Below are 25707 nucleotides of genomic sequence, written 5' to 3' on the forward strand. Positions count from 1 at the left end.
GTGGCCTGCCGTATTTGTGTTTCCCCAGACCAATTTCGGCCCAAGAGAGGTTTTTTAAAAATAGAAACTGTCTTCTACTGGTTGCTTATAAAAGCTTCTCCTGGGCCTAAAGCCATGCAAAAATTGCCCCAACTAAAAGGTGTTTGGAGGCAAAGAACTGTGGGGTTTTTTCCTTTCCTTCCTCCTATCTTCCTTTCTCCCTCCCGCCCTACCTCTTGTCCTCCTATCTTCAATCCTTTCTTTCTTGTGTGGGCTTGTTGCTCATCCCTGCCTTAATGTAATAGATAATATATTGCCTGGTACTCTACAATATCCCCCAAACCATCCTTTTTTCTAGTAAGTAACAGTGAGTCATTTTTTCAAATAAGTCTCAGAGCCCTCTGCAGTGCAGAACAACAACAAAAACACCTTAATTTTTTAAAACTAGAAGGGGATTCCTTCCCATTTCCAGTTCACTTTTAATTCCTTTTTTGTAGGATGGCGCCAGGGCAGAAAATTTCCCCACTGAGATCTACCAAAATTGCATACCTTGGCATTAGACCTCCTTGCGTTTGCTCTGTATGTTTCAGCAAGTCAAGGACATGTGGAAGAAAAAGACTGGGACCTCTGGGAACTGAATTTGCACATTTGCATCTTATATGAATGTAGCTCACGTTGTAATTACATATTAGCACAACTGAGAAGTGGTGAGGATCCTGAATCATCATAATACAGTGAGAAATCAGGCACTTGCCTGAAATCTCATAGGCAGCAAGGCTTTTCCACTGTTCCCTCAGAATTCCCTGAGGACATTTCTCTGTCCAAGCATGGGAAGCATACGATTTAGCCTTGTAATTTATGTTCACCATGCTAGTTATTTCACTTGTTGGTCAAATAGCAGACAGTGGCAGACAGTGAACCTTTGCTGTCTTCTTGAACTTGTTGAGAGCAGATCCTTTGCCATTTTCAATTTAACTGACATACATTTGGCATCACTCTCTTTTAAGACTCTGAAGCACAGTCAGCAACTTTCCCAGAACTATGAAACTCCTGTAGCCTACAGCAAAACTGTCCATGGCTTCCCCGAACCTCATGATACTTGTAAAATTATAAATGAGAAGACTGAAATAGATTTTGCAGGTGGAAGGAGAAAGAAGAAACTGGAAAAGAACAAGAAACAGAAAGCAGGTTCCTTCAAAACAAAGAATCTACAGTATGTGGTTCTGTCTATAAATCAGTGAAACTACAGAAGTGCTTTGTTTTAGGTAGATTAATTCACACTTGGAAACTTCTGTTCAGCTAGACACCAGTGCTGAGTAAGACCTTTTGTGTGGACAGTCAACATAGAAGGTTTTCTTCCTCTCCCTTGTGTTAAAATGCAGTCAACAATGATATTGGTTCTAAGAAGATTTCAGATCAGCCAGGAAAAATATGCAACGCCTAATTTTAATGTCTGGAATCTGGAATATATAGTTGTAAGAAGAATGTTTAACTGCCCTTCCTCAGACAATCGCTGAGCCCACAGATCCCACACAAACATAAAGCTGTGGAAAGTTACTGTACTTCATCTCGTAATCGTCGCCACCACATGATTGTTGCACCCTGTTTCTTTCAGTTCAAAAATTGGGCTTTTTCATTGCGTAATTGTCACATGTATAATTCTGTTCCTTACATTTAATAGATTGTGGTGTTTTCATGGCCAGAAGTCCTTTAAAAGATTGTAGGGATTCCATTACAAGAAGTGAATTTAAAAGGTGTGGGATTCCATTAAAAGAAGTGGTTTAAAGACCATATGTGTGCATTCTCTACACCAGGCATGGACAAACTTCGACCCTCTAGATGTTTTGGACTTCAACTCCCACAATTCTTAACAGCCTACAGGCTGTTAGGAATGATGGAAGTTGAAGTCCAAAACACCTGAAGGGCCAAAGTTTGCCCATACCTGCTTTACTATGTGTTTCCCTTTTGTTGTTGTTACTATATTGAATTTTTAAGTACTGTAATACCAGATTTTTAAAAGCTTCATATAATGGGTGCACCCCATATTTTGACAAAAAATAATCATAATAATATCTGCGAAATACGGTATTTATTTGGATGGCATCTCCAAATTACCATGGTGGCCTCACCTCTGTCTGATCTCCAGTAGTTCATCATTGTGTTTACTCTCAAGATTTCTCCCTGGATTTTGTGCTCAGTTCTTAAGGTGACCTCTGTCTGAGACACCTGACTATATTGATCAGTAGCCTCAGTGTAAGAAAGTGTGACCAGTCTTCCCTTTTTAATTCTTAAATGTAAACAGTCAGACACAGTTGTAAAAAATAGAATCAATAAAATGTATTCTACTAGTTGAGTGTCTGTTATCTAGAAATATGATATCCAAATTATCTACCTGGGTGGCTGAGCTTGTGACGCTTTTACTTTCTGATGGTTCAGTGCTCACAAACTTGGTTTCATGCACAATAATTCTTTCAAATATTGCATATAAAATTACTTTCAGGCTGTGTGTCTAAGGTGTATCTGAAATGTAAATAAATTTCATGTTTAGATTTGTGTGTGCCACCTCCCAGATATCTCATTAAATATATGCAGATATTCCAAAATTTGGGGGGGGGGGGGAGGATCTGAAATCCTAACCACATCTGGTTTTTGAAAGCTGATGTGGGTGAAAACTGAGTGATAATGCTGGTGGGAAAATGAAAAAGTTAGATTGAGACTGGTGGAAGTGAAGTGTCTTTACTTTTGGGTCCTGGCCAGGATTTATTTTTCAAAGAGATAAATTCAAGCTGCTTAAGAGGATAACTTTTATGGTTTGCTGGTAGTGGAGAAATTCTCTTCTCCCTGTCTCTTTTTTGGCTAGAACTATTGAGCTCATCTGCTGAGCATATAGGATTACAAAGACGTTTGATGAATTGTACTAACATCAATGGAAAGAAATTCTAATGAAGAGAATACTCAGGAATGTTGTATTTCTGACACAGAAGAATAAGAAACTCCGTTTGAAGAATGGTGTCAGATGTCCTCATGACTTTGTCAGTACTTCATACCAGAAAATCATATGTGGGGAATCCTCACAGCTGGAGCAAATTTATGTGAAATCAGAATTGATGTTTTATTGGTTGGCATAATCATTTCCTCATTCCTGTCACTCCCCAGAGACATAGATTTTTTATTTGTATCAATATGCAAAACACCAGCATTTTTCTTTTGTCACAGCTTCCTTAGTGTTCCCCCATTGATCATCCAGAATATAATTTTATCCACTGACTTGTGACAGTTTGTTAAAGTGCGGAACATGTTCTGAGATGATGGCAATGCCGTGGATTATTACTCTGCCCGGGGCATATGTCAGGCAGTTAAATTCGGTATTCTGTGTCATGCCAGGAAGCTGGCATGCACTTTCTTTTATGTCCCTCTCAGTTCTTTAAATGTAATACTTTTAGCAGCAGGTGGGAAAACAAAGATAATGAGCCAAAGAAATAAGTTTCAGTCAAACATAGTGTATTAGATGTTTTCAAATGACGTCTTTGGACTAATCTTACCTTTAAAAAGAAATGTTTCAATGATCATGATAGTTTTATGTGTATGTGTCTGTATGTGTGTACAGTTCTTACGTGTTTCATCTCTGAGTTGACCTAAGGTAGGCATTGTTTGGGGACCTGAAGACCTGGCTGTTCAAATAAGCTTTTGAGAATGCCCAGTCCCTAGCTGATCTACAAAATTTTATGCAGCTTTACATTTCATCCCATGTCCTTGTCCCATGGTTACAGCTTTGCACTTATTCCCATTCCCTTGCCCTATTGTTTACAGCCTGGCTGTGTTTACATAAACAGCCATTGATAGATGGGGGTAGTTTAATGTGAATTTTAAATTGTTATTTTACATGTTTATATGTTTTATTCAATTGTATTTTATATTGCGTTTATTTTATGTTTCGCTTTTTAGTCATCTTGTGCCTTGTGTAAGCCACCCCAAATCCCTTTGGGGCGATGGTGACGGGATATAAGAATAAAGTTATTATTATATTATTAATATGAAAGCAACAAAATTAAGAGCCAGCATCAAGTGGTGGTTTTGTCATTGCACCATAACTTTGGCAACCAGAGGCCTCCAAATTCCCCAAAACACAAAAGAGAAAACATAAAACAGTCCCAAATTGACCAAAATGGCAGCATATCACTTTGGATATGCTGAAATGTACTTTTCAATTTTGTTGGGAAAATAGCCCCTTTTTATGCGAATATATATACTTCATTAAGGTGTCTGCACAGAGCTGTCCTTTTATTTGGAGTAAAGAATATTTGGAGTATTGATTCTTTGGGTTGGGGCAATAGCCACCCAGAAAGTAGAACCAAGTATAATTATCGTGATCAAATTAGAGATCTGTTTTTCTCTGTAATAGTGCACGCTTTGTAACTGTACTTTCTGGGATACAGATCTTTAATTATGACGTATAGCTCCCTGTAATAATGGCCATAACCATACAGCTGAATGAGTAACACAATTCGATGTTATGAAATCTGTGCCAACCTCTGTAATAGTCTTAACGGATGAGTAATGACAATGTTTCTTTTGACACTATTTTTTTATTGGAAAGATGTATGAAAACCAGCACCAGCTGCTTCAGTGTGTGTAATAAATTTAAAGATCCAGCTCCATTCATCACTTGGAATCTATTTTAAATATGCTTTCCTCAACGAAACACATTCTTCAGAAATGCTGGCCTTTTCAGAAATAGATCTACTGTACTGTAGAAAATCTTTGTAGTTTTGCAGCAATTTTTCTGGTATATATTAGAACAGCACAGTAATATTCTAATTTTGATATAGACTTTATTTGCCATTCATCACACTTGATTTATCCAGTGTAAAATGTGTAGTATCAGATGGAACCTGGTATACTATGGACAGCTTTACTTAAAATAAATCCAAATCATGAAATTGAAAATGTAATCTGTGGCAAATCCTTAAACCCACAGTGTTGAATTTATACGGTTTTTCAGTAGACAAAACCTAAACTTCAGTACTATTTGTAGTTACACATATCTCGTACTAAGATTTAGTTTTTCCACTGACATATGGTTGCTTTTTTGGTAAATTTCTTTATCTTTTCTCTTAAATTTCCTTTTTGAAACAAACATAGTTGAAAGAATAGCTTTAGGGAGATAATATTTGCAAAGAGCCTGGACTTCTAAAATTACTGTATTTCTCTTTTGAGTTAAGCTCTGTCATTATATGATTAGCTAGAATCCAGGCTTATCACTGTACTAAATAACAAACCGTGGCTGAGATTTTAAACTGGAAAAAGTGTTGCTCAAGTTTTGCATGTCTTGGCAAGACTCAGAATATCAGAAATCTTTTTACAAAGTGCCACCAATGGCAAAGAAATAAGTTGTAAACCTGTGGTATAATTGAAGGAGAATACAGTGATATAAATCTAAGTTGTTAGAGTTATTTATAAATGAATTATACTTGGGTAAAATGTTTGAATATACACCTAAGTTAAAAAAACACCTGTAAGACGAAAACTAACACATCAGGTGATATGGAATTTAGATCACAATAAAATGAGAAGGTCTGCCTGGCAAGTGTTGCCAATCATAATAACAAAAGTTCCAGATTAATAAATCACCAGGAAGCAAAGACAAAGGACAGAGGTGTTTTAATGCATTGTCAGCCAAGAACGGATGCATGTGGGCTCCTTCCCAAAAGTACAAGCATAACGAATGTGGAGTTGTGCAACCAGTTTTATGACATTGTCCAAGTTTGAATTTTCCCTCCCCTGTCTCTGATTGACTGAGCTCTGACGATGTGGCTGGAGATCCCCTCCCAGCCAGACAGGAGGAGTCTTCAGGAAGTGCTGGCATTCCAGGTCAGCAGAGGTCCAGGGTGGGGATGGTGGGATTATGAAACCCAGGCTCCTGAGAACAATGAAGGCTGATATCTCTAGTCTTGGTTTGGGTTAGATAAACAAAGATGCCTATTGAGGTGTCTGTAGTTGGGTTGCTGAGAAATATTGTCTACAGAATAATAGTCAGATATTTATATTTTATTTTATTATTTTTTTCTTATATTTAGTTCATTTAAGAATAAGGTAGAATAAAAATACAGTTTATGCATTTCGGACTTGGGAAATAGGAAATATATACATTATATAAAAGAATAAAAGTTATACAGAAAGTAATAGATATAAATATGGTAGCTGCTAATCTTGGTTGTGTCCTTAGATTTCTGGATATGGAAATGATAAGCTTATGCTTATTTTCCCAGACCAGCCAAATAGAGAATGTTGAAATGGCCAAAGTCTCCTTTGTCTCTGAGTCATACCCAGGACTGGTTCCCAGCATGGCACAATAGCTGGATGGTTTGCCTCTTGATCTAGGTCAGGCAGAGGCTAATGTCTCAGAAGAAAAACAGAATATGTTTACTAGATGTATATGAATAAAGTAGAATAAATTATAGTTCATGGTTAGGAGGATAGAGAAGAGAAGCAAGGGTGGTGATGCTCGGGAGACCATGAAAAAGAGGATGTTATGTTGTCTCGTTCAGGCTTGATGTCCTTTAGGAAACTATAAATCTCTAGGGGATGTCCTGTGTTTGATAACACAGGAAGGGAGATTCTCCTTTTACTGTGTTACATTTTCTGATTGCAAATAACTATTAGGCAGTTATTTAAAACTATACACAATAGTTCAGCCCTCTTTTTTCATGGTGAGTGGATATGAAAAGTCACAACAGATTCTTTAACGTGTTTGTTTCCTGCACCTCCAGATATGGACCTTGCAAAACAAAGAGAAAGCCCCTGAGATAGATGATTATGAGAATACTTGGTATCTGTTTGTAATGACACATAATTATAATACATAATCCTTTTTAATCCTTGCAGAGAAATCTGTCTAAAGTTATCTTAGACTGTTGTCTATCTACTCCTACATTGCCTATTCTGATTGGCAGCCTCTTTCTAGGATCTTGGGTCTTCCCTTTCTTTTTCTAGCTTGTTTTATTAATTGCAGATTTGACAGAAACCATGTGCTCTGCCACCACACTTGGCTCAGTCATTAATCAAAATGGAAACTATATTCAAGAAATATGCACAAGACTGAAAGTTGGAAAGGGAGCTATGAAATTAGCAACCAGATAAGATCCTCAAGCGTATAATCAATACCAAAGTCAGAATCATCCATACCACATTGAACACTATGTTGCTCCAACTTATGGCAACCCAAAGGCAAATCCATTGCAGCGTTTTCTTGGGAAGATTTGTTCAATTAAGTTTTGCCTTTGTCTTCTCTTAAGTTGAAAGAGTATGACTTGACCAAGGCCACCCAGTGGGTTTCAATGTCTGATTGGGAATTTAAATCCAGGTATCCAAATTGTTAGTACAACACCGAAACCACCATGCTGGCCTTCATTGATACCATAGAATTGCCAATATCTATATATGATTATGAAAGCTGGACAAGGTGTCGGGAAGAAAAGAAGCTTATTTTAAAATTTGGTGCTGGAGGAGAGTTCTATGGATACTATACACAGCTAAACATGTGTCCAAGAGCAAATCAATACTGAACATTCACATGACTGAACATCAGGATATAGTGTGACTCATTGTTAAAGACAATAATATTTGGAAAAGTGAATGGTGGTAGGTCTGAAGGAATAGTACAGCTGGATTGTTTCTATCAAAGAAATCATGACCCTGAATTAAGAAGACCCCATCTGAAGAGATGGGGGCTTGGAAATCTCTCCTTGATAACAATGACAGCTCCTTCCTTCCTTGGAAACATTTAAACAGAGGCTGGATGATCATATGTCAGGGATACTTTGATAGTGCTTTTCCTGCGTGGCAGGGGGTTGAACTAGATTGCCCATGTGGTCTCTTCCAATGCTATTATTCTATGCAGACTTTGTCTGGAATGATATAGGAGGATGTTGAACTTTCTCTTGTTGTACCTTGCGCAATAATGAATGTTCATGGAACAGGTTAGATGGTATGATTCAGAAAATCATGCAGAACCTTGATGTTGTATGTTATTGAGCTACAGCACCAAAGCTTCATTTATGTAGGCAGGCTTTGCCTGAAAACACACAAGTGATGTGGGAGTTTGGTGTAGGAAGAAGTGCACAGATCAGGATGTGATGGAAAGGAATTAAGTTAACACTCTTCTCTCCGCCTCCAAAAACTCGTAGTTTTTAATATTTGCATTCTCTGGCTGATTAAATCTAAAAATTCTCAGTAGGCTTTCCCTTTGATATTGGCAGCACTTCTATCTTTCCATTTCTATGCTACTTTCTTTGCTTCAGAAGAAATGCCAGAAATGGTGTTATAATGATGACTAACCCTTCCTTGGCAAACCTGACGAGGATGGGATGGGTTGCACATACACAGTCCAGAACGTGCTTTTCCATGGTCCTCCACTCAGTGGAAAGTGGCACACGGGCAAACAAGCAACCAAGGAAGTCAGAACTTGAGGGGTGAGAAAGGGTTGTAGAAATGCTGAGTTGAATTGAACGGGAAGGCATGAGTGGAGAAACGAGACACTTTATCCAGGGAAGAAAGGAGCGATACCTTTAAGCTGCTGGGGCTCAGGGGATGGATCTTCTGCCACTCTGGTTCCCTGCCACACAACTGAACACTGCAACCCACACTAATGTGTTGCAACACCTAGTTTTGAAAGCTCTGGTGAACACACTCATGTAATGTCAACATGTATAAGTTAAGGGCACAATTTGAGGCAAAATTATGGATATGTCCCCTGGATAAGTCAAAGGTCATTCTGCAGAGAGTGGAAAGCACCAGTACTATTTCAGGACCAGCGGCCCCTGTCTGGCACTGTCACCATTTTCCTGAGTAGGCATTCTGAACGGTCTTTCACCACTGGCATCACTAGGAGGGGTGCAGACTGCATTGGGTGGTACCATCAGGGGGCGTGACACAAAAATGACTGCCAGTGCTGAATCCTCAAACTACACTAGACACATAGTGTCGCTCCATGGACCTCTTCCTATATGTACCACAATCTCCGCACGTTGCTTTATCTTCTGGGCTACTCAGAAGTGTGAGGGGAAAGTTTACTCATGAGTAAGTAAATAAAAACCCATTCTTTGCTCTTTCCATCTCACGAATTGCTGCTGTCCTCTCTTTGCCTGGTGAGGCCCTGTACTCAAGATCCTGTTCCTTGCTCCTGTGGCTCTGGGGACACTGTACTCCTCTCTTGAAGCTCCTAGGGAATTGGATGGCTCTGGGAGCTTGAAGGCTCTGCAGCAATTTTGGCAGCCTATGAGCTGCTGCAAATGCAGAAGCCAGAAAAAGTAGCTCAAGTGCACGGGGCCTTGTCATTTTACACCAGACTGTTTTATTTCAATAATGTTTTCTTTCTTTTTAAACCTTTGAACTTTTCTGATTAAAGGTCTTTCTGATTATTTTGGCCAGTACAAATAGCTCAGTCCTGCATCGGTTTGCTCATAATTTCCCACTGTGTTCAGTGTGCTGGCAATCCTATGAATATTCGAAGATTTAAAATTCCCTATTATCTTTTATATCATTGTGCCACAATAGTTTAACTTTCCATTTCAGATTCTTTATTAGTAGTGATGTATTAGAAAATGATTTTTCCAGAAATAGTGAAGTCATTGACTTTTCTTTTCTTTTCTTCCCTTCCTTTTTCTTTTTTAGCCAAGAGGAATTGCCTGTCCATGACGCAGCATCAGAGAAGGTAAGTTGTAAAATTCTCATGCAAACTATAAAAGAATGTCCGTTGAACTCTGTTATGTGCCTGAAGCTAATTGGTGTAGATCTGTTGAGTTCCTGTTTATTGGACAACCAAACACTCAGAACACGGTTCTCTCTTGCACACTGTTGGAAATGTCCAAGATGAAAGACATCCCACTCAAGGTTATTTAATTAGATGTTGGATATTGGAGGTTGAATTTAGAAAACCTAAAGTAGTTTTATACTTTGTTGAAATGTTGACCCGCCTAGTTATATCTACTCCCCTGAGTTTTCTAAAATACGGATTTATACATTTGTTTATGGACTTTCTGAGCAATAGGAACTTTAAAGATGTACTATCTGTGGCTGTTTTAAAAGAGTTATTTTGTTGGATCTGTGATGATAGCACAGGTGACCCTCAGGATACAAAAAAAGCATATATTGTTTGTCCATGTTATACATGTCACAAATTATATGATGCATCACGTTCTGCTCAGCTTCAGTTGAGGCTGGTGTCATGCAAGTTGTGTGAATATCAGTTGTGCCCAGTAAACTGATATCCTCAAACTTTAGTTTCTCTGTTGCAAAGGTTTTTGTCACTTGGGTGCTGTATAGTCCTTTTTTCTTTCATGCTTTATTCTTATGTGATATTGCCTGTCCAGAGAACAGTTTGTAGGCTCCACACAGAGCTGTTAACACTCTTGGGATCAACTTGAAAGGTCACTTGCCAAATACAGGCTGAGCCCTGCTAGTCTGGCAAAGTGGAAGAGTAAAGCAGGCTCTTTCCAAGGTTGTTGGCTGAGCTTCCTTAACTAATCTTCTTTAAATTACACCCGGGATGCTGGCTAGTTCAAGATGAGGTCAAATTTAAATGACCTCAGAATGGTTTTGTTCTTATGTAGGGATTAAAAGGCTCCTTACAGTTTTCCTGAACGAATGAAAGATTAGAAGATAATGTTTTGTTGTCATTGTTTAAGTAAGAAACGTTGCTGGTTTTTGTTTTTAAAGAAACACTATAGAATTTACAACTAAATTTTGGGAAGTGCTGGAAATCCTAAATTCAATCCAAGTATTTTACGAAAATATTGTTCAGCTTTCACTTCAACTACCTCTTGGGTGTTTCTTTTCATTTTTGGTTTTCTTCTTTATAGGATCAGTAGACTCAGTTTCAAACATGAGAAAGATATTAGCTGTTTTTAACTCTTTTGAGAGAATACATACTCATCTGAGTTTGCAGTGCAGGTATTTCTTAATTTTTGAACTTCTTGGGGCTCCCAAGTGTTTGGGAAATAAATCCTTCAAAATTAACATTCCTATGTTGTTCAGAATTTATGATTTCATCATTCATTATGGAATAAACTAGCACAGATATGAATTGCTATGTTTTACTGTAATTCTCTTGAAGAACTCAAGTGTATGTTATCTACTGGCTAGAATCTCTTTTTAACATAATCAAAAGTTGCTAGCAAATTGTAGAGTCGTGAGGAAAGCCCTTATTACACAACTTTGCAGAAGTTTTGCAGACTTGGGTGGACTTTGCTAGAACCGAACATGATGAATGAATTCAAAGATTCTGTAGGTGTTTATTAGCAGGGGGAAAGATTATAGTGTGCTTGTGCGTCTATATTAAGGCATTGCGGCATGTTCTCAAATTATTGTAATGAAGTCTCTACAGTAAAGACCTGTTGTCACCTAGCATCTCTTTCCTTTCAGTGCAATCCTATGATTAGTCTCTACAGTGTTATTTGTGCAGAAATTGCACATTTCCCAAGGGTGTGGCAAAAAAATAAGAGTCCATGATTCTCATTTTTATTTTTACAAGATTGACCAGAACAATCTAGTAAAAATATGACAGCTACTATAAGACTTGTGTACTGCCAAGCTTATTTACTTCAGAACATATTGCTGAAATTGGCGGGTGTTGTATGCTGGGAAGGTCTCTAGGGTTGTAATGTTCTTACCTATGGAGCAGGAGTGGGAGACTAAGATGGTGCATTAACTTCCAGGAGACCCTGGAAGGCCACTGCTCTTAAAAACAACAGCAACAACAGCAATATACAGATTGTTTCCAAATGCCCTATTGGGGGGATGAGGGCATTTTAGTACTATAAGTCACTGTCTGTTTATTTAAAAAGTACCTTTTGGCTTAAAATGTCTGGCAATGGGATCCTAAAACTTGGCAAAAATGTCCTGTGCCCCTAGAGAGGTTTTTTTGGGAAAATTGTTGGGGAAAATTTAACCGCTGCCTGTCAGAAAACCTTCCCTGGGGACTTCTTGTGGCATGCCCTCTGCCACTATAGAAAGCAGTTTTTTTTTCTGGCTGCTCCCTAATTGGAGAGTCACTCCAGAACTGAAGGTGCAAGGTCCACCCTTCTTGAAGTTGTTATCAGGTCAAGCGAAATGTCGTTTTATCAGCCCCAAGCCCACCCTGACAAGGCTGAACCCTGTTATCTCTTTTGCTGAAAATGGGATGGGAAGGAAGGATAAAGTCATTGCATGTTCCTTCAGGGAGCTCAAAGTTCCCTTGTTTCTAAATAGAGAGGTTCAGCCCAGTTTGCATTTAGGTGCACTGAAAAATCCCTTCTGGTTCCTCAGTGGAAGAATTTGGCAGGGTATGGAAAGTGCTTTCCTGCTTGACTATACTCTTCCTACCTTTAAGTTGTAGACTCCAAAATTCCTATTTCTCTCTTGGGGGGGGGGGGGGTTGATGCAAAGGCTGCCACTTCTTTCTTCAGAGCAGGAAAGGTCATCTGTGAGAGACAGGACATTGAAGTCCGTTTAGTCCAGTGCAACCAGTGCTCTTTTGCTTAGCTCTGAAGGAATACTTCTTTCTGGAGTTAAGTAGGGCATCAATATCACCTAGATGATCTCTCCTTGGATGAACTCCAGTTTAAAAGTGAGGTGGAAACATGACCATGTGTCATGCTTTTCAGTAGATCGTGCCACACTTCCTGTGATGTGTGTACAGTATGAATTGAAGTCTGGGAAAATGGTGTTGTATCATTACCTCTCTTCCTCATGACTCCTTCTCTAAATATATTAGTTGCAGGCATCCAATATATTGACTGACAAGGGGTATATTTTTACTAGTCTTGGATAAGGTTGCCTCCAGATGCAAAACAAAAGCATTGTACTGTAATTCAAAGTAGTATCACCTCAACGACTTTTCTGTTTTGATGCATGAACAAGCTTTATTTGCTAATGTACATGCTAAACTGTTTTTTTCCCTCATACACCATTTAAATTGGCCAAACTTGAGGAGTGAAAAAATACATCTAAAGAAAAGGAACAGAAAAGAAATCATTGCTTTAAAATTTGCATTTGAATTAAAATACCAGCATTTTTTGTGATATTAAATGGCTAGTTGTGTATATTCATAAATGCTTGTAAATTCTTAAAAATGTTTTGTGGTACAAGAAGGATAAAGAGAATAATGAGCTCTAATTTTATTTCAGCAAAAGCAGCTTGAAATTGAAAGAACTTCAAAATGGCTGAAGATGTTGAAGAGCTGGGAGAAATATAAGAACACTGAAAAGGTAAAGTTACATGTTTTTGCAAGGCAGTTGCAATTGCTGAATGCAACAATAATGAATTGCGTACTGGAGAATCAGGCTTTCACTTTTATACATCATAGCATTTGTTAAATAGCAGATATACAAAGAATTTAGCTTTTAGAGAACTTCCAATTATTATTATTATTATTATTATTATTATTATTATTATTATTATTATTATTTTATTTCTTACCCGTCTCTACTTGTAGCTTGTGGTTCTAATGGCAAATTGGCTCCAGAAAGATAATTCTTCAGGAAATACTGATTTATAATTGTACAGTAAACATAGAATTGAAATTAAATTGAAATGATGAAAATTGTTTCATGACGACCCAGAGAAAATAAAAATACACAAAAAGGAGTGAATTTTTTAAAAAATAAATTGTTATACAGATTATATCACACAATCATTTATAAATATAACCAGATGATTGTGATAATTTCATCATACTACAGGTAGTTCCTAAATTATGAACAATATACGTTCTGTAGGTTTGTTCTTAAGTTGAATTTGTATTTAAATTGGTAACACTATTTTTGTAGAATAAAATCTAGGGAAATGAAGACAAAAATATTCAGTAAACCTCCATATACGTATTTTGCATATTACATATTTCAAAAATTTGTATAAGTGTAGCCCTGGCTGTGTCTCTTACATCTTTAAACTGTAAAATGTATGCAGAGAATGAGCACCATCAGTGAATTTGGGGCCAGCTCCTCCAACTCTTGTGTCAATCCAAGGTATGGAATTGCAGCAGCAAAGTGATGTTCCCCCAATTATGTAAAGAAATAGCCTGTTGTCCTTTACAAACGGATTTTGGCAACAGATTCTGGAATGCTTTGCAATGGGGGTACTGCAAAAATAGCCTTGTGGGGGTGCCGTCTGCCTTGCATAGCCCTGGGGCAAGGCAACCATTGGCTTAACCCCATAACATTTTTGAAAGGACAAGAACAATTCAGAATTCAAATTGCTTTGCAAATTCCAATAGCTGAATAAATAAATGGCAGAGACCGACCATTCAGCTCTTATCTCCAACCTTTAACTTGCTTCCTCCTGAGTTTTTGTTCCTCCAATAAGGTATCTCCACTTCTGTTTCTCCATATGCTGCTCGGTGTTTCTTTTGACCTGCATCTTAATTATGTTGTTCCCTGCATTGAAGTCAAGGCATATCAAACTGTCAATCACCACCAGCAGTAAAGCTTTGTTTGCCCTGTTGTGGTCATGGGATTCAGGATGCCTTGAATAAAAATGTCATTTGCTATATTCACATTCAAATGCTTTCAGCAATATGTTTCTGCCTTGCTGTTTTCCAACTATCTTGATGATAGAGCAGCTGTCTGAATTGAGAGGAGGAAGAAAGGAAGGGTAGAGGTAGATGGATCTTTTGCAGAATTTATGGAGAGTGTTGATGTCAAACTATCACTTTATGACTGCAGTATAGGAATCAATAAAAACTAATTTTAAATTCAGAAGGGAATAGTCACAAAGCTAACTTTAAAGCTAACTTTAACACTGGACCTGCCATATCCATGGATTCATGATCCGCATCTACAACCCGTTATGGAGCACTACCCAATCCACCTGAAATGCATCTGTACATTATACTTTGCCTGCTGTATTTTTGAGATTACATGCAATGAAAATGTATAATTGAGGTTCAAACTGTTTCTTGAAACTCCCACATAGTGATTTTCTCCCACTGCACCATGAGTAGCAAAACTCTTGAGGCCTGTGCCATAATGATTCCTGTATATGACATGTAATTGGTCCCAAAAAGCCAAGTGTGATTTTTTTTGTACAAAATTACGGGTTTAGAAAAACTGCATTCCTTTGTCTACTGTGGTTTCAACCAGGTTTCAATGGAACCTTAAGGTTCTGTGTGAGGTTACTAGCAATTCTGTAAGACATGACTGAAAAAACATTGAAAAGCCTACCTTTTTGTAAGCTATAAATATAATAATTTTGTTCTGAAGTTTCTTGAGACCTGAAAAATATTTCACGGGTTTGTCCAAAGGGGATAAGAAAGACTACTATGGACTCAAAGGTGTCACTTAGTATTTAACTCTTTTGTGGAAAAATGGGAATACGGGCCATAAAGTGTGTGGGCCATAAAGCATGACATTTTTAAATGAGTTATATTTATATTTCTCATTTTCCACCTTTTAAAAAAATCTACATCATCATTGTTGTTCATCTTTATGGATTTTACTTCCACTAGTGTAACCTAATTGGTTCTTTTCCTTGCGCCTTCTCAAACTGCATTTTTCAAGATACATCATCCACTCGCCCCAGTATTCTGTGGATTTATCACACTCACAGCTGGCATATTCTCCAAAGACCCAAGATCCTCCCGCCTGGAGTGCACAGCAGCTGGCATTGCAGCTGTTTTCACGGTGTATTGCCATTTCCTCCGTCTCTCTTGATCAATTATTCCATCAGACAAAGACTATTTATCTGCTCTTAAATCATCTTCATCCCATATGTACACAGTAGGAAATGCTGTTTTCTTACCTCATTCACTCTCACAACAACCACCTGTAGAGTCGTCCCATTTTGCAAAGATGGTATGCAACAGGACCAGATTTTCATTGTTTAGGTTCCAAAGCTTGCTTGAGCCAAAACAAGAGAACTGGGCACATTAGAAAGTGCTTTCTTGCGAGACCTGTTTGATATTGGAATGTGTTATAAGGACATTTCAAGAGTGGAATGGACTCACCAGAGGTTGGATAGGCATCTTTCTAAATTTCTGTCATCATATTCATCCCTGCTTCCATTTCGATAAGAATCAGATAATGTAGTTGTCCTCCAAAGATGAACAGGTACACAGGGGATTCAACCTCAATTGTACAGTTCTGGTTTCTGTGCATACACATATCCAGGTGGAAAAATCCTTATGGTAGCACTTTAAGAGCAGAACTCTGAACTATGGCCATATTCCTGCTTCAGGCATGTTGTGCATATTGCTGTAGCCATGCAGTTCTGTGTCATCCCCTGTGTAGGCAGTCTTTGGATGGTATTCAAATTTTTTTGCATGCGGCACAAGAGACTGTCCTGTAGGGAGTAGGTTAAACCTGTGGAGATCTATCTTGACCTGTCCCAAAGAGGAAGGAAATGGAAGTGTGCATCCACTTGTCCCTTTTTCTCAGAGCTCCATCATCTCAACCTCCCTCTTGCCCTGCTAAGAGAAGCAGCCGGAGAAGCAGCTGTAATCCCTTCTGAGGCCTGATAACTGGGTGTGAGGTTTGAGACCTTGTGCAGAGGGCTACACAATTGCACCTTCTGCTCCATCGAAAAATACAAGTGCATGTATATTATCCATATATATGTCATGTCATTAACAAGATCCCAGCATCCAACTCCCAGAGCTGTTATAGAACGGTAAACTGGAAGTGCCCAAACATTACTTTTTCAAGTATTCGTTGAAAAAGACCATATTTTTCCAGCTGAGCACCTGGACTGGCCCTCTGCCTAAATACATTTGAACAAGTTAATTACTATTTCTGTTGCACACAAGGTAGACAAATATCCCAGTACTCTAATTTAAATAGATGAGAGTTGGGGTGCATCTACACTGTAGAATTATTGCAGTTCAACACCACTTTAACTGCCATGACTCAATGCTATGGGATCCTGGGGGTTTTAGTTTTACATGGTCTTTAGCCTTCTCTGTCAAGTATTGCTGATGCCGCAGCATTGAGCTGTGGCAGTTCAAATGGTGTGAAACTGCATTATTTCTGCAGTGTAGACACACCCTAAGTGATAATCACATAATCATAAAAATGAATCTTCTGTATCGAACATTAATTTTCAACATTTTAGGTATCAAAATCGTCCTTGTGTTCACGGATGTAAAATATGGCATGGCTTTGAAGGATTTAATTTCCATTGCAAGGTTAAAAGGAAACAGTCACACCATGTAATGGAATTGAACCGCAGATCAAGCTTGCAAAATCTGCTACTCATCTTTTCCATGCAGTATTTGAAATGGCAGCAAAGTTTCATCACTGTGAAATTCTTAATGAATTAATTTCATTAGTAAATAATAATCCCGAGCCAGGAGATTAAGTGTCTGATCATTTATTGATTGGTTTATCCACCGCTTTTGAAAAATAACAATTTGTTTTGTGATAAGAGCTCATCTAAAATGTGTTCCCGTTGTTGTGCATTAGTATGCTTTTCAGGGTCAAATTGGATGTTACATAGGAGGCCTTTTTTCCTTGGCGATTTTTAAGAAGCAGCTACACATTGCTGCTAGCTAAAAGCAGAGAGAGTGGGACAGTTTAATCCTTTTGCTTCTATTTGAAGGCCAGAATTCAAAGGTGCATTTCTGATGACAGAAGCATCTATCTCTATGGGATCACAAGGGGGTAATCCTCTTCCTTACGTCCCCCATGAAACCTAAAATCCTTCTCTGGAGAGCTATAAACCCATCAGAATTAAGGTTCTGTGTGTTGTATAGGGGGATGTGGCAAAGAGAGCTCTGTTTCTGTCAGATATTCTTCCCTTCAGCTATTTTCCACCTATGTAGGAAAAGGGATGAGTATTTTCCCTTATTAGTAGACAAGCAAGCTTAAGGAGCTCTATTACCTGGCTGGAAAAGTAGGGTTATAAAAGGGCATTGAATAGCAGACATTTTTTCTTTGCACACTTCTATTCGCTTAGTGGTTCTCAACCTTTGGTCCTTCAGATCTTTTGGACTTCAACTCTCAGTTGCTGTGTGTCCATTGGTCAGGAATTGATTTGAGGCTCCAAACATCTGGAAAATCAAAGGTTGAGAAGAGCTGTGTTAACCAACACCACAAATATATATAGACTTGTACTGTACTCCATAAATTCCAAGTGGAATAATCACATTTTAGCCAATAGCTCAGAGATGATTATGATGACAATGACAACAATGTCAATTTATTTGTTGTGTTGTCAAAAGCTTTCATGGCCAGAATCACTGGGTTGCTGTGAGTTTTCCAGGATGTATGGCCATGCTCCAGAAGCATTCTCTCCTGACATTTCACCCACATCTATGCCAGGCATCTTCAGAGGTTGTGAGAGAATGCTTCTGGAACATGGCCATACAGCCCGGAAAACTCACAGAACCCAATTTATTTGTTACTCACCACTCCTTAAGCCTTGAGGTGAGGTAGAACAAGTTAAAATACATAGATAAAAGCAGACCACTCAAACACATATATTAAAAGACAAATGTAAGATTAAAGCACTGCACCATTTTTAATGGAAGGGAAGAATTGCTAGGAAAGATTAGACAGTAATGTAGTTTTGGCTGTGGGAAGGAATTGTATTCTGAACAGTGGAGTTGGTTCATAGTAAAGCCTATGTATAGATTGAGCTTCCACCTAATAAAGCAAGGATCCCTGTGCCCTGTCCAGCTTTAGTGGCATTCTATTGACCATTTAACTGTGTTTTACTGCATTTTGAGAGACCTCATCTACCCTTAAGGCATCAAATCCCACCTGATCTTGGAAGCTAGGAAAGGTCAGCCCTGGTTAGTTCATGCATAGGAGGCCACCAGGAAATATGGAAAGATTTTGGGAACCAACTCTTCGCATTCCACCCATTTGTCCAGTCCTATCCCTCCCTTCCTTTAAACCTGTTATACTTCTTTAAAACATAGTCACCTTTTTTACAGGTTCTCACATTGTTCCTCTCTCATTTTTATTGAATTTTTAGTGCATAGCATACCTGGTGAGTAATCTTACAAATGGGCCAAAAATATCCTCGAAACTGGTAGAAGACATTTTGACTCTCTCAAATTTCATAATGTTGTTGCTTCATTTCTCCGGTTTGGCTTTATCAGTATACAGAAGCAAAGTACTGATAAAGTTGTAGCTTTTCTGGTTGACCTTTTCTTATGTTTACTTCTCTTTTCTCAATTGTTTTTATCTAGTTCCATAGGAGAATTTATAAAGGGATTCCATTACAGCTGAGAGGTGAAATCTGGTCTTTGTTGCTCGATGTCCCCAAGATGAAAGAAGAAATGAAAGACTACTATAATGTGAGTTTCCAAGTCTGGAAGTAAATTGGGCTCCAACATCTGAAAACTTTAAGGCATCACTGACTTTTCCACAGCATAGAAAAATAACTTTTTGGACTATATATTCCAGAATTCTAGAAACTATGGCCCAAACAAATAATACTTCTGAGGTCTAGAATTGGTTGACTCTACCCGTTCTGCCACGTTGGATAGCATATTCATACTATCCTAGGATCTTAGGTATGTTTTCTCCCATATGAAAGTGGAAAGATTCATGCAGTCCGGCATAGTCTTCTGTTGTACCAAAGGCAGTCAGGTGTTACTGAAAGCATTCTTTGTGGAAGAGGTCAGCAAATAAAATTCCATGGTTATGACACCAGTTTATATCCTAGTTTGGATCTCAGAGTCACCTGTCAGGTTGCCCATTAAAAATAAATAAATGACTTTCCAGGCAAGAAATAGTCCACACATAGAACAATAACCAGCAGAGAGTCTTGCTTGATAAACACTCTCTTGAACACTTGTTATTTTGTCTTAAGCTTTCAAAACAGTTCTGAATTTAAATCTTATCAGTAGACATTGATATGTGGGGAGTTGGCTAGGAAACACAACCAGTTAGTGATTATAGATGTTCCCAAAAGACTGTATCATCTCTTTCTCCAGTGTTGGTTTCTTATTTAAATTGTCTAGTCTCCACTCCTTTTTTTGGCCTGCAGAGGAGAAAAGCAGGACTAAGCTCAACATTAACATATTCTTCCCAGCATCAGGTCTAGTAGCTTCAAATTGGGAGAGCAGAACAGGGTGAAGGATTAAATCTCTCTTCTTCTAGTGGTACAGCTCATGTCATAATAAGAATCCCCAGTGGCTGCTTTAAAATTAACATACATAGTTGCCCTCCAGTGCTTCATAGCTTAGGAGACTGCATTGTACAGATTCAATCTGTTTAGTTCAGTCTTGTCTATATCAAGGGAAATGCAGTGAATATGTGGTTCCTGCGGCTATTTTTGTGGTATCCGACCTTCCACATTCCCCAAACCACCCCCCTTTTTTGGCCCAATAAAGAATGATTCGCCTATCTGAGAAACCTCTGAGAGTTGTAGTTTTAAATAGATTACAGCTCTCCCATGTTGTTTAGCATTTAAACTACCGTTTAAAAATGAAACAAACCAGAAGTGATCTTCCAGCCAGTGCTAGGTATTTGTTCTGCTTTTTGGAATCCAGTTCACATGGCTCTAAAGGGACTCAGGGACATAAAAGTGGCCTCGGGGTTTACCAGTTTGCCATTTCCTGGCATATGCTGACAGTGACTTACTTGGCTTTTAAAAAGGATTTGTTCTCCATCTCTTCCTGGAGATGCTAAAGAGTGAAGCTGAGATCCTTTTCTAGTTCAAATATATGCTCTGTCACTTAATTGTGGCTCCTTTCCTTAAGTTGACAGATGTGCCTTGAGCCAGTGTCTTGGATTCAGCATGAACCATCAGAACTTTCATGTATTGATGCAAACACTGTTTTTCTTTTTTGGCATCCCTTAAGCCTTTCTGACAAGATTCTGTTAGGTTTCACTTAAATTCTTGACTGCTGTGTGTATTTATACACATAGGATTTCAGTGGTAGAATGGGCTGTATCTACCTTAGACTGTAGGTGGCCGTATTTGAATGTTTTTCCTTCTGTGTAACACCACCCCCTCCCCCGGTAACACCAAAACACTCCCTGTAAAAAGCAATCCAACATGGCATATAGAAATAATATTTCTTCAAGCTGTAGATTCTACTTATAGGAAATGTTTTTTTTAAAAAAAAGTAGCATTCTCCATCAGCAGGCTGAAATGACAGAATCCATGAACATAATGGACTTTAAATAAACCATCAATAATCTACCTAGCAGGAGTTTCTTTCTTTTCTTTTCTTTCTTTCTTTCTTTCTTTTTTTTTTTAAATCCCTTATGAGCACTCTTAACCAAAACTGTGAGCTAGCCCAGAAAAATCAAGCATACACAATTTTGGAGACAAGTGGATTTGTCTTCAAAGGTTATGGATGCCATCTAGTGATGTATGCTGGAAAACAGTCGAAGAAAGGAAGGCCGAGAGAGAGAGAGAGAGGGAGAGAGAGAGAGAGAGAGGGAGAGAGAGAGAGAGAGAGAGAGAGAGAGGGAGAGAGAGAGAGAGAGAGAGGGAGGGAGGGAGGGAGAAAAGAAAAGAAAGCCAACCTGCCCTACCAGGGCATACAAAAGCCAATTGTCTGTATTCTGAAATGAGGTTTAGGTTATTTTTTATCTTAAAATTGTTCAGAGAGCTGATCTGATGCTGCCAGCAATAGCATTTATAGAATTCTTGATGTGCCGCGTAATAACATTTGAAATCTAATATGAAGCATTACAAAGGCTAAAATGTTCTGTTGGAGAAAATGTGAGTGTATATGGAATACTGGAAGGGAATAGAGTTGTATGCAGAAGCCTTTTGAGATGTGCAGGTTAGAAAACTTATGCTTTTTGCAACTATCTGTGAAACCTAGCTGGGTACCATAACAGGTAAGTTTGGGCCAGGGTTCAAGACATCCATCCTTTAAGCTTGAGTGGCTTACCCGAAGGCTTAATTACCTGTGCCATTCTGTAATAAACCGTTTGAGTGGTGAATTGCAGCTTGTTGAAGAAGCCACTTTCTGTCTGGGAGACATTATTTCCTTTAGATGATGCTTTCTCCCAGTAAAATAATGCCACTGTCGGGAACAGCTTTTTTTTATTCTTGCTCTGATTCCAGTATCTTTGTCCATTCTTGGTGGAACTTACTGGAGGTGTAGTCACCAATATATGGAGATGTTCAGTGCCTCATATTAAGTCTTTTGCAACTGTCGCACTGCAGAATAGTTCACCTTGCTGTTGACACCAAGTCACACACAAAAATAGTCTTTTGTAATTTTATTAAGCTAAAGCAGAATATATATAAACAAGGCAGGCAGAAATAAAGATCCCAAAGTAGTTGCAAAAAAGAATCAGTAAATCCAATAGTCTTTAGTCAAAAAGCATGAGTCCATTTCCAAAGAAACATTAGTCCACAGGTTGCAAGGATTCAAGAACAGGAGAATTTCCAAGGCATGAAGACACATCCACTCTGATGAAACGAGAATTTGCTTTCACAAAGAATTGTCTCTAAACACACACTTTTAAAAGTAACCCAAAAATGCATGTCTCTTCCCTTCAGAGGCCTCCCGTTTTGCAGCTAATCTCAGGCTGTGCCTAGGCATTCCTTTCCATTGCAAACGATCTACTCTAGATAGCAATGGCGCTCCTTGATTGTCAAGGTCAACTAATTCCTTATCTTGCACCTGAATAGGAGCCTGAGACAAATCCAACTCATTATTTCCCATGGGAATGTCTCCCTGGTTGTTATCTATGACAGGCTGGTTCAGGAGTTCATCCACAGGCTGCGCTTCTTGCCCTTCTGAACCAGCCTCTATAACTCCATGTTTTCTTAGCCCCATGACATCATCCTGGAATTCATCTTGCATCCCATCATCTGGCTTCTGCATCTGAAACCCAAAATCCCCTTCCTCATCTTCACTCTGGTTCTGCTGCTGAGTCACAACAGCAACATTGAAAAAACCTTGGGGCAGCTAAGTCTCCCACAGCTGCCAGTGAAAGTATGAATGTCCCTCTCTCAAATTCAGAACACAGCATGAGCTCTCCTGGATCAGTCCAATGGCTCTGTATTCCCTCTTGCCCCAAATGATCAGCTAGTTGCTTAGAGGGAGATCACAAGTATGGCATAAGTGCTATAATGCCCAGCTGCTGAGAGAAGCTCTTAATCTTATTTTCTATGTGGCAAAGGGGAGGGAGAATTTGCAGGAGGAACATTTCATCACATGGGCCTGTCAGCCATATTCTGCAAAATCTCCATATGGTTTTTAATAGACAATGAGTTTATGATGGATGCACTTCTTTACGCATTTTCTTGCTTGCCTAGACCTTAAAAACCCAAGCAAGAGGGAGCTCTCCAGACATCCGACAGATTGATCTTGATGTGAATCGAACGTATCGGGATCATATCATGTTCAGAGACAGATACGGAGTTAAGTAAGTAAAATTAAAAACTCCTGTTTCTTTGGTTTCTAGTATTTCATAACTTCAGATTTTCAGAATATGAAAAGATTTAAAGTGTGACAGAGTTCTGTGTTCTTAAAACCCCTTCACCACCATTGCTGAATTCTGTAAACAGTATCAGTATCCATTTCTGTCAATATATGCAGTTTGTTGTGTCCTTAAATTCCACATGGAAAGCACTTCAACTCTCCGAAATTCCAAATAAAAGTATGGAAGTTCAAATTTTGTATTACCTTATAGAGGAAATATAAGTGGAGTATAATCTGGCAACAGATGTAAAGCTTTTTAAAGTGGTGAGATTTAAAGCAGAACAAATATATTTTCCTTGCTAATCCCTTTTCCAATTACCAGTAGGCCCTCTAGATTTTATTGGACAACATTTTCCATCATCATATGATGGCTGGGGCTGGTGAAGGTTAGAGATCAACATCTTGAGTGCCAGAGGTTTCCCACCCTTATCAAAAGAAAACACTCACCATGATGTTTTAATTGAATATCTTCATTAAATGTTGTATTCAGTATTCAGTGTTGTTGAAATGAATGGTTAATGTGAATAAGAAATGAAGAAAGAATGAATTGGAGCGCCTGACAACCACAATAGCAACATTCCATGCTGTTAGAATTTTTGGAGGTTCCAATTGTATACTAATGACGTAGATTCCTTATATAGAACTCTTCTCTAATATCTGCTTTTTATGCACAGTGAAATACCTGTAGACTCACTGGTGAAGTGCACAAACCCTGTGACCATCAAGTGTGTCTTTACAGAGTTCCTTATTATGTAAAACAGTGAAACTCAGGACCAGGTTTTCCTGTGAAGGCAAGCACAAGACTGTGCAATAAAATGCCTCATTAAGCTCATCCACCCCAGGTTATTTTAAATCAAGCATTATGTTGTAAAAGCAATCCACATGTGCAGTTAAACTGCACAGGCAACCAAACTGACCAATCTCCAGGACATGTGAAATACTATACAAGGTGCATATTAGTATCAGAAAACATGTTTTAGGGTTTAGACTTTACTTGTGCTTTTACTGTTGTATACTGTGGTCTTATTTTTAACATTAGTCTTAACATTAAATTGAAATTAGTTTAACACAATATAGGCTCCCTTAACTTTGTTTAGTTGTCTTTCCCTGTACTAAGTCAGACCAATTATCCATACTGTATTCAGCTCTGACTGCAGTGATAGTCTAGGCTTTCAGCAGAGGTTTTATAAAAAAATACCTAGTATTCCCTGGTTGTCTCCCATCTAAACCCTAGTATACATAATCTATGAAGATCGACTGGGTTCAGGGTGGTGCTAATTTAAAGTTGTGTTTTTACCAGATTTCCTCTGCTTTCTATCCCTTCTGCAGGCAGCAATCTCTATTCCATGTTTTAGCTGCATATTCTGTGTATAATACGGTAAGTCACTCTGTGTACATGAATAGATACATATGTTTACTCATTGTAATTGTATATAGGGAAGCAGAAATTCTAAAGGGTGAAAAAGGAATCTGCAACTGGGATATTTCCTATTTCACCTAGCAATTGTGAAACAAGTGGTTGCTGATTCTTGACCAAATTGCCTGAACAATTTTGGGGGGTATATTTTTGTCTGAAACAGTGAAAATTAGAATGTCGGGGTAGGCTGGAGTCACAGTATCTACAAATATTCCCTCAACCAAGAGAAGGGAGAAGGTTAGTCTGGAAAAAGAGGTACAATACTAGAATTGAAAGTTATTACAGTTGGTTCTCCACATTTACAGGTTACAGCCTTTTGTGGATTTGATTACTTTATGTCCATGAGGGGCCATTTTATAAACTAAAGGTAAACCAGAAGTGACTTTTGCTCACTTCCTGTTTTGCTGGGAGAATAGTAGTAGCAGCAGCAGCAGCAGCAGCAGCAGCAGCAGTAGTAGTAGTAGTAGTAGTAGTAGTAGTAATCTTTCTTTATAACCTCCTCTCTCTCCCTGGACCTAGAAGTATGGCAAAAATGCCCCTCTGCAGCCCCCAAAGGGCATTGGGGGACATTTGAGGCCCACCGTTGTCCACCCTAAATTTTTGAAGTCTCTCAAACTTGGAGGGTAAAAGTTTGAAACTGAGCACAGTCAGCCCTCCACATTCGCCACAATTAGGGGCACACAATCATTGCGAAAGTGAAACAGCATAAATAAAAATAGCTATTTTTTTTAACCTGAGAACACTTCCTTAGAAATCTGCAGGTCAGCATGATTCTATGGTCATGGTCCACTGAAAGCTGACCATAAAATTGCACTGGAAGACCTAGAGTTTCGTAGAAATAATATTTTAACCAAATCTATGAATAATTAAATTTGCAAAAGTCAAACTTGTAGATATGAGGAGCTAACCGTATTGTAGCTCTTCCTACAAGGAT

The 25707-nt window shown here is 38.5% G+C and overlaps 1 protein-coding gene across 9 annotated transcripts in view; it reads left to right on the forward strand.

Annotated features, from left to right (window-relative positions):
- Positions 1-25707, forward strand: part of usp6nl (USP6 N-terminal like) — a 170847-nt gene that overhangs the window by 120106 nt on the left and 25034 nt on the right. For all 9 annotated transcript variants that reach the window (XM_008110321.3, XM_008110318.3, XM_062983247.1 and 6 more), the window contains 5 exons: positions 9652-9691; positions 13143-13223; positions 19145-19252; positions 23191-23300; positions 24686-24734. In XM_008110321.3, the coding sequence (XP_008108528.1) occupies positions 9652-9691; positions 13143-13223; positions 19145-19252; positions 23191-23300; positions 24686-24734 (388 nt within the window). The remainder of the gene's footprint in view (positions 1-9651; positions 9692-13142; positions 13224-19144; positions 19253-23190; positions 23301-24685; positions 24735-25707) is intronic.

The sequence above is a fragment of the Anolis carolinensis genome, chromosome 5 (assembly GCF_035594765.1).
Source record: "Anolis carolinensis isolate JA03-04 chromosome 5, rAnoCar3.1.pri, whole genome shotgun sequence".
Lineage (NCBI taxonomy): Eukaryota > Metazoa > Chordata > Lepidosauria > Squamata > Dactyloidae > Anolis > Anolis carolinensis.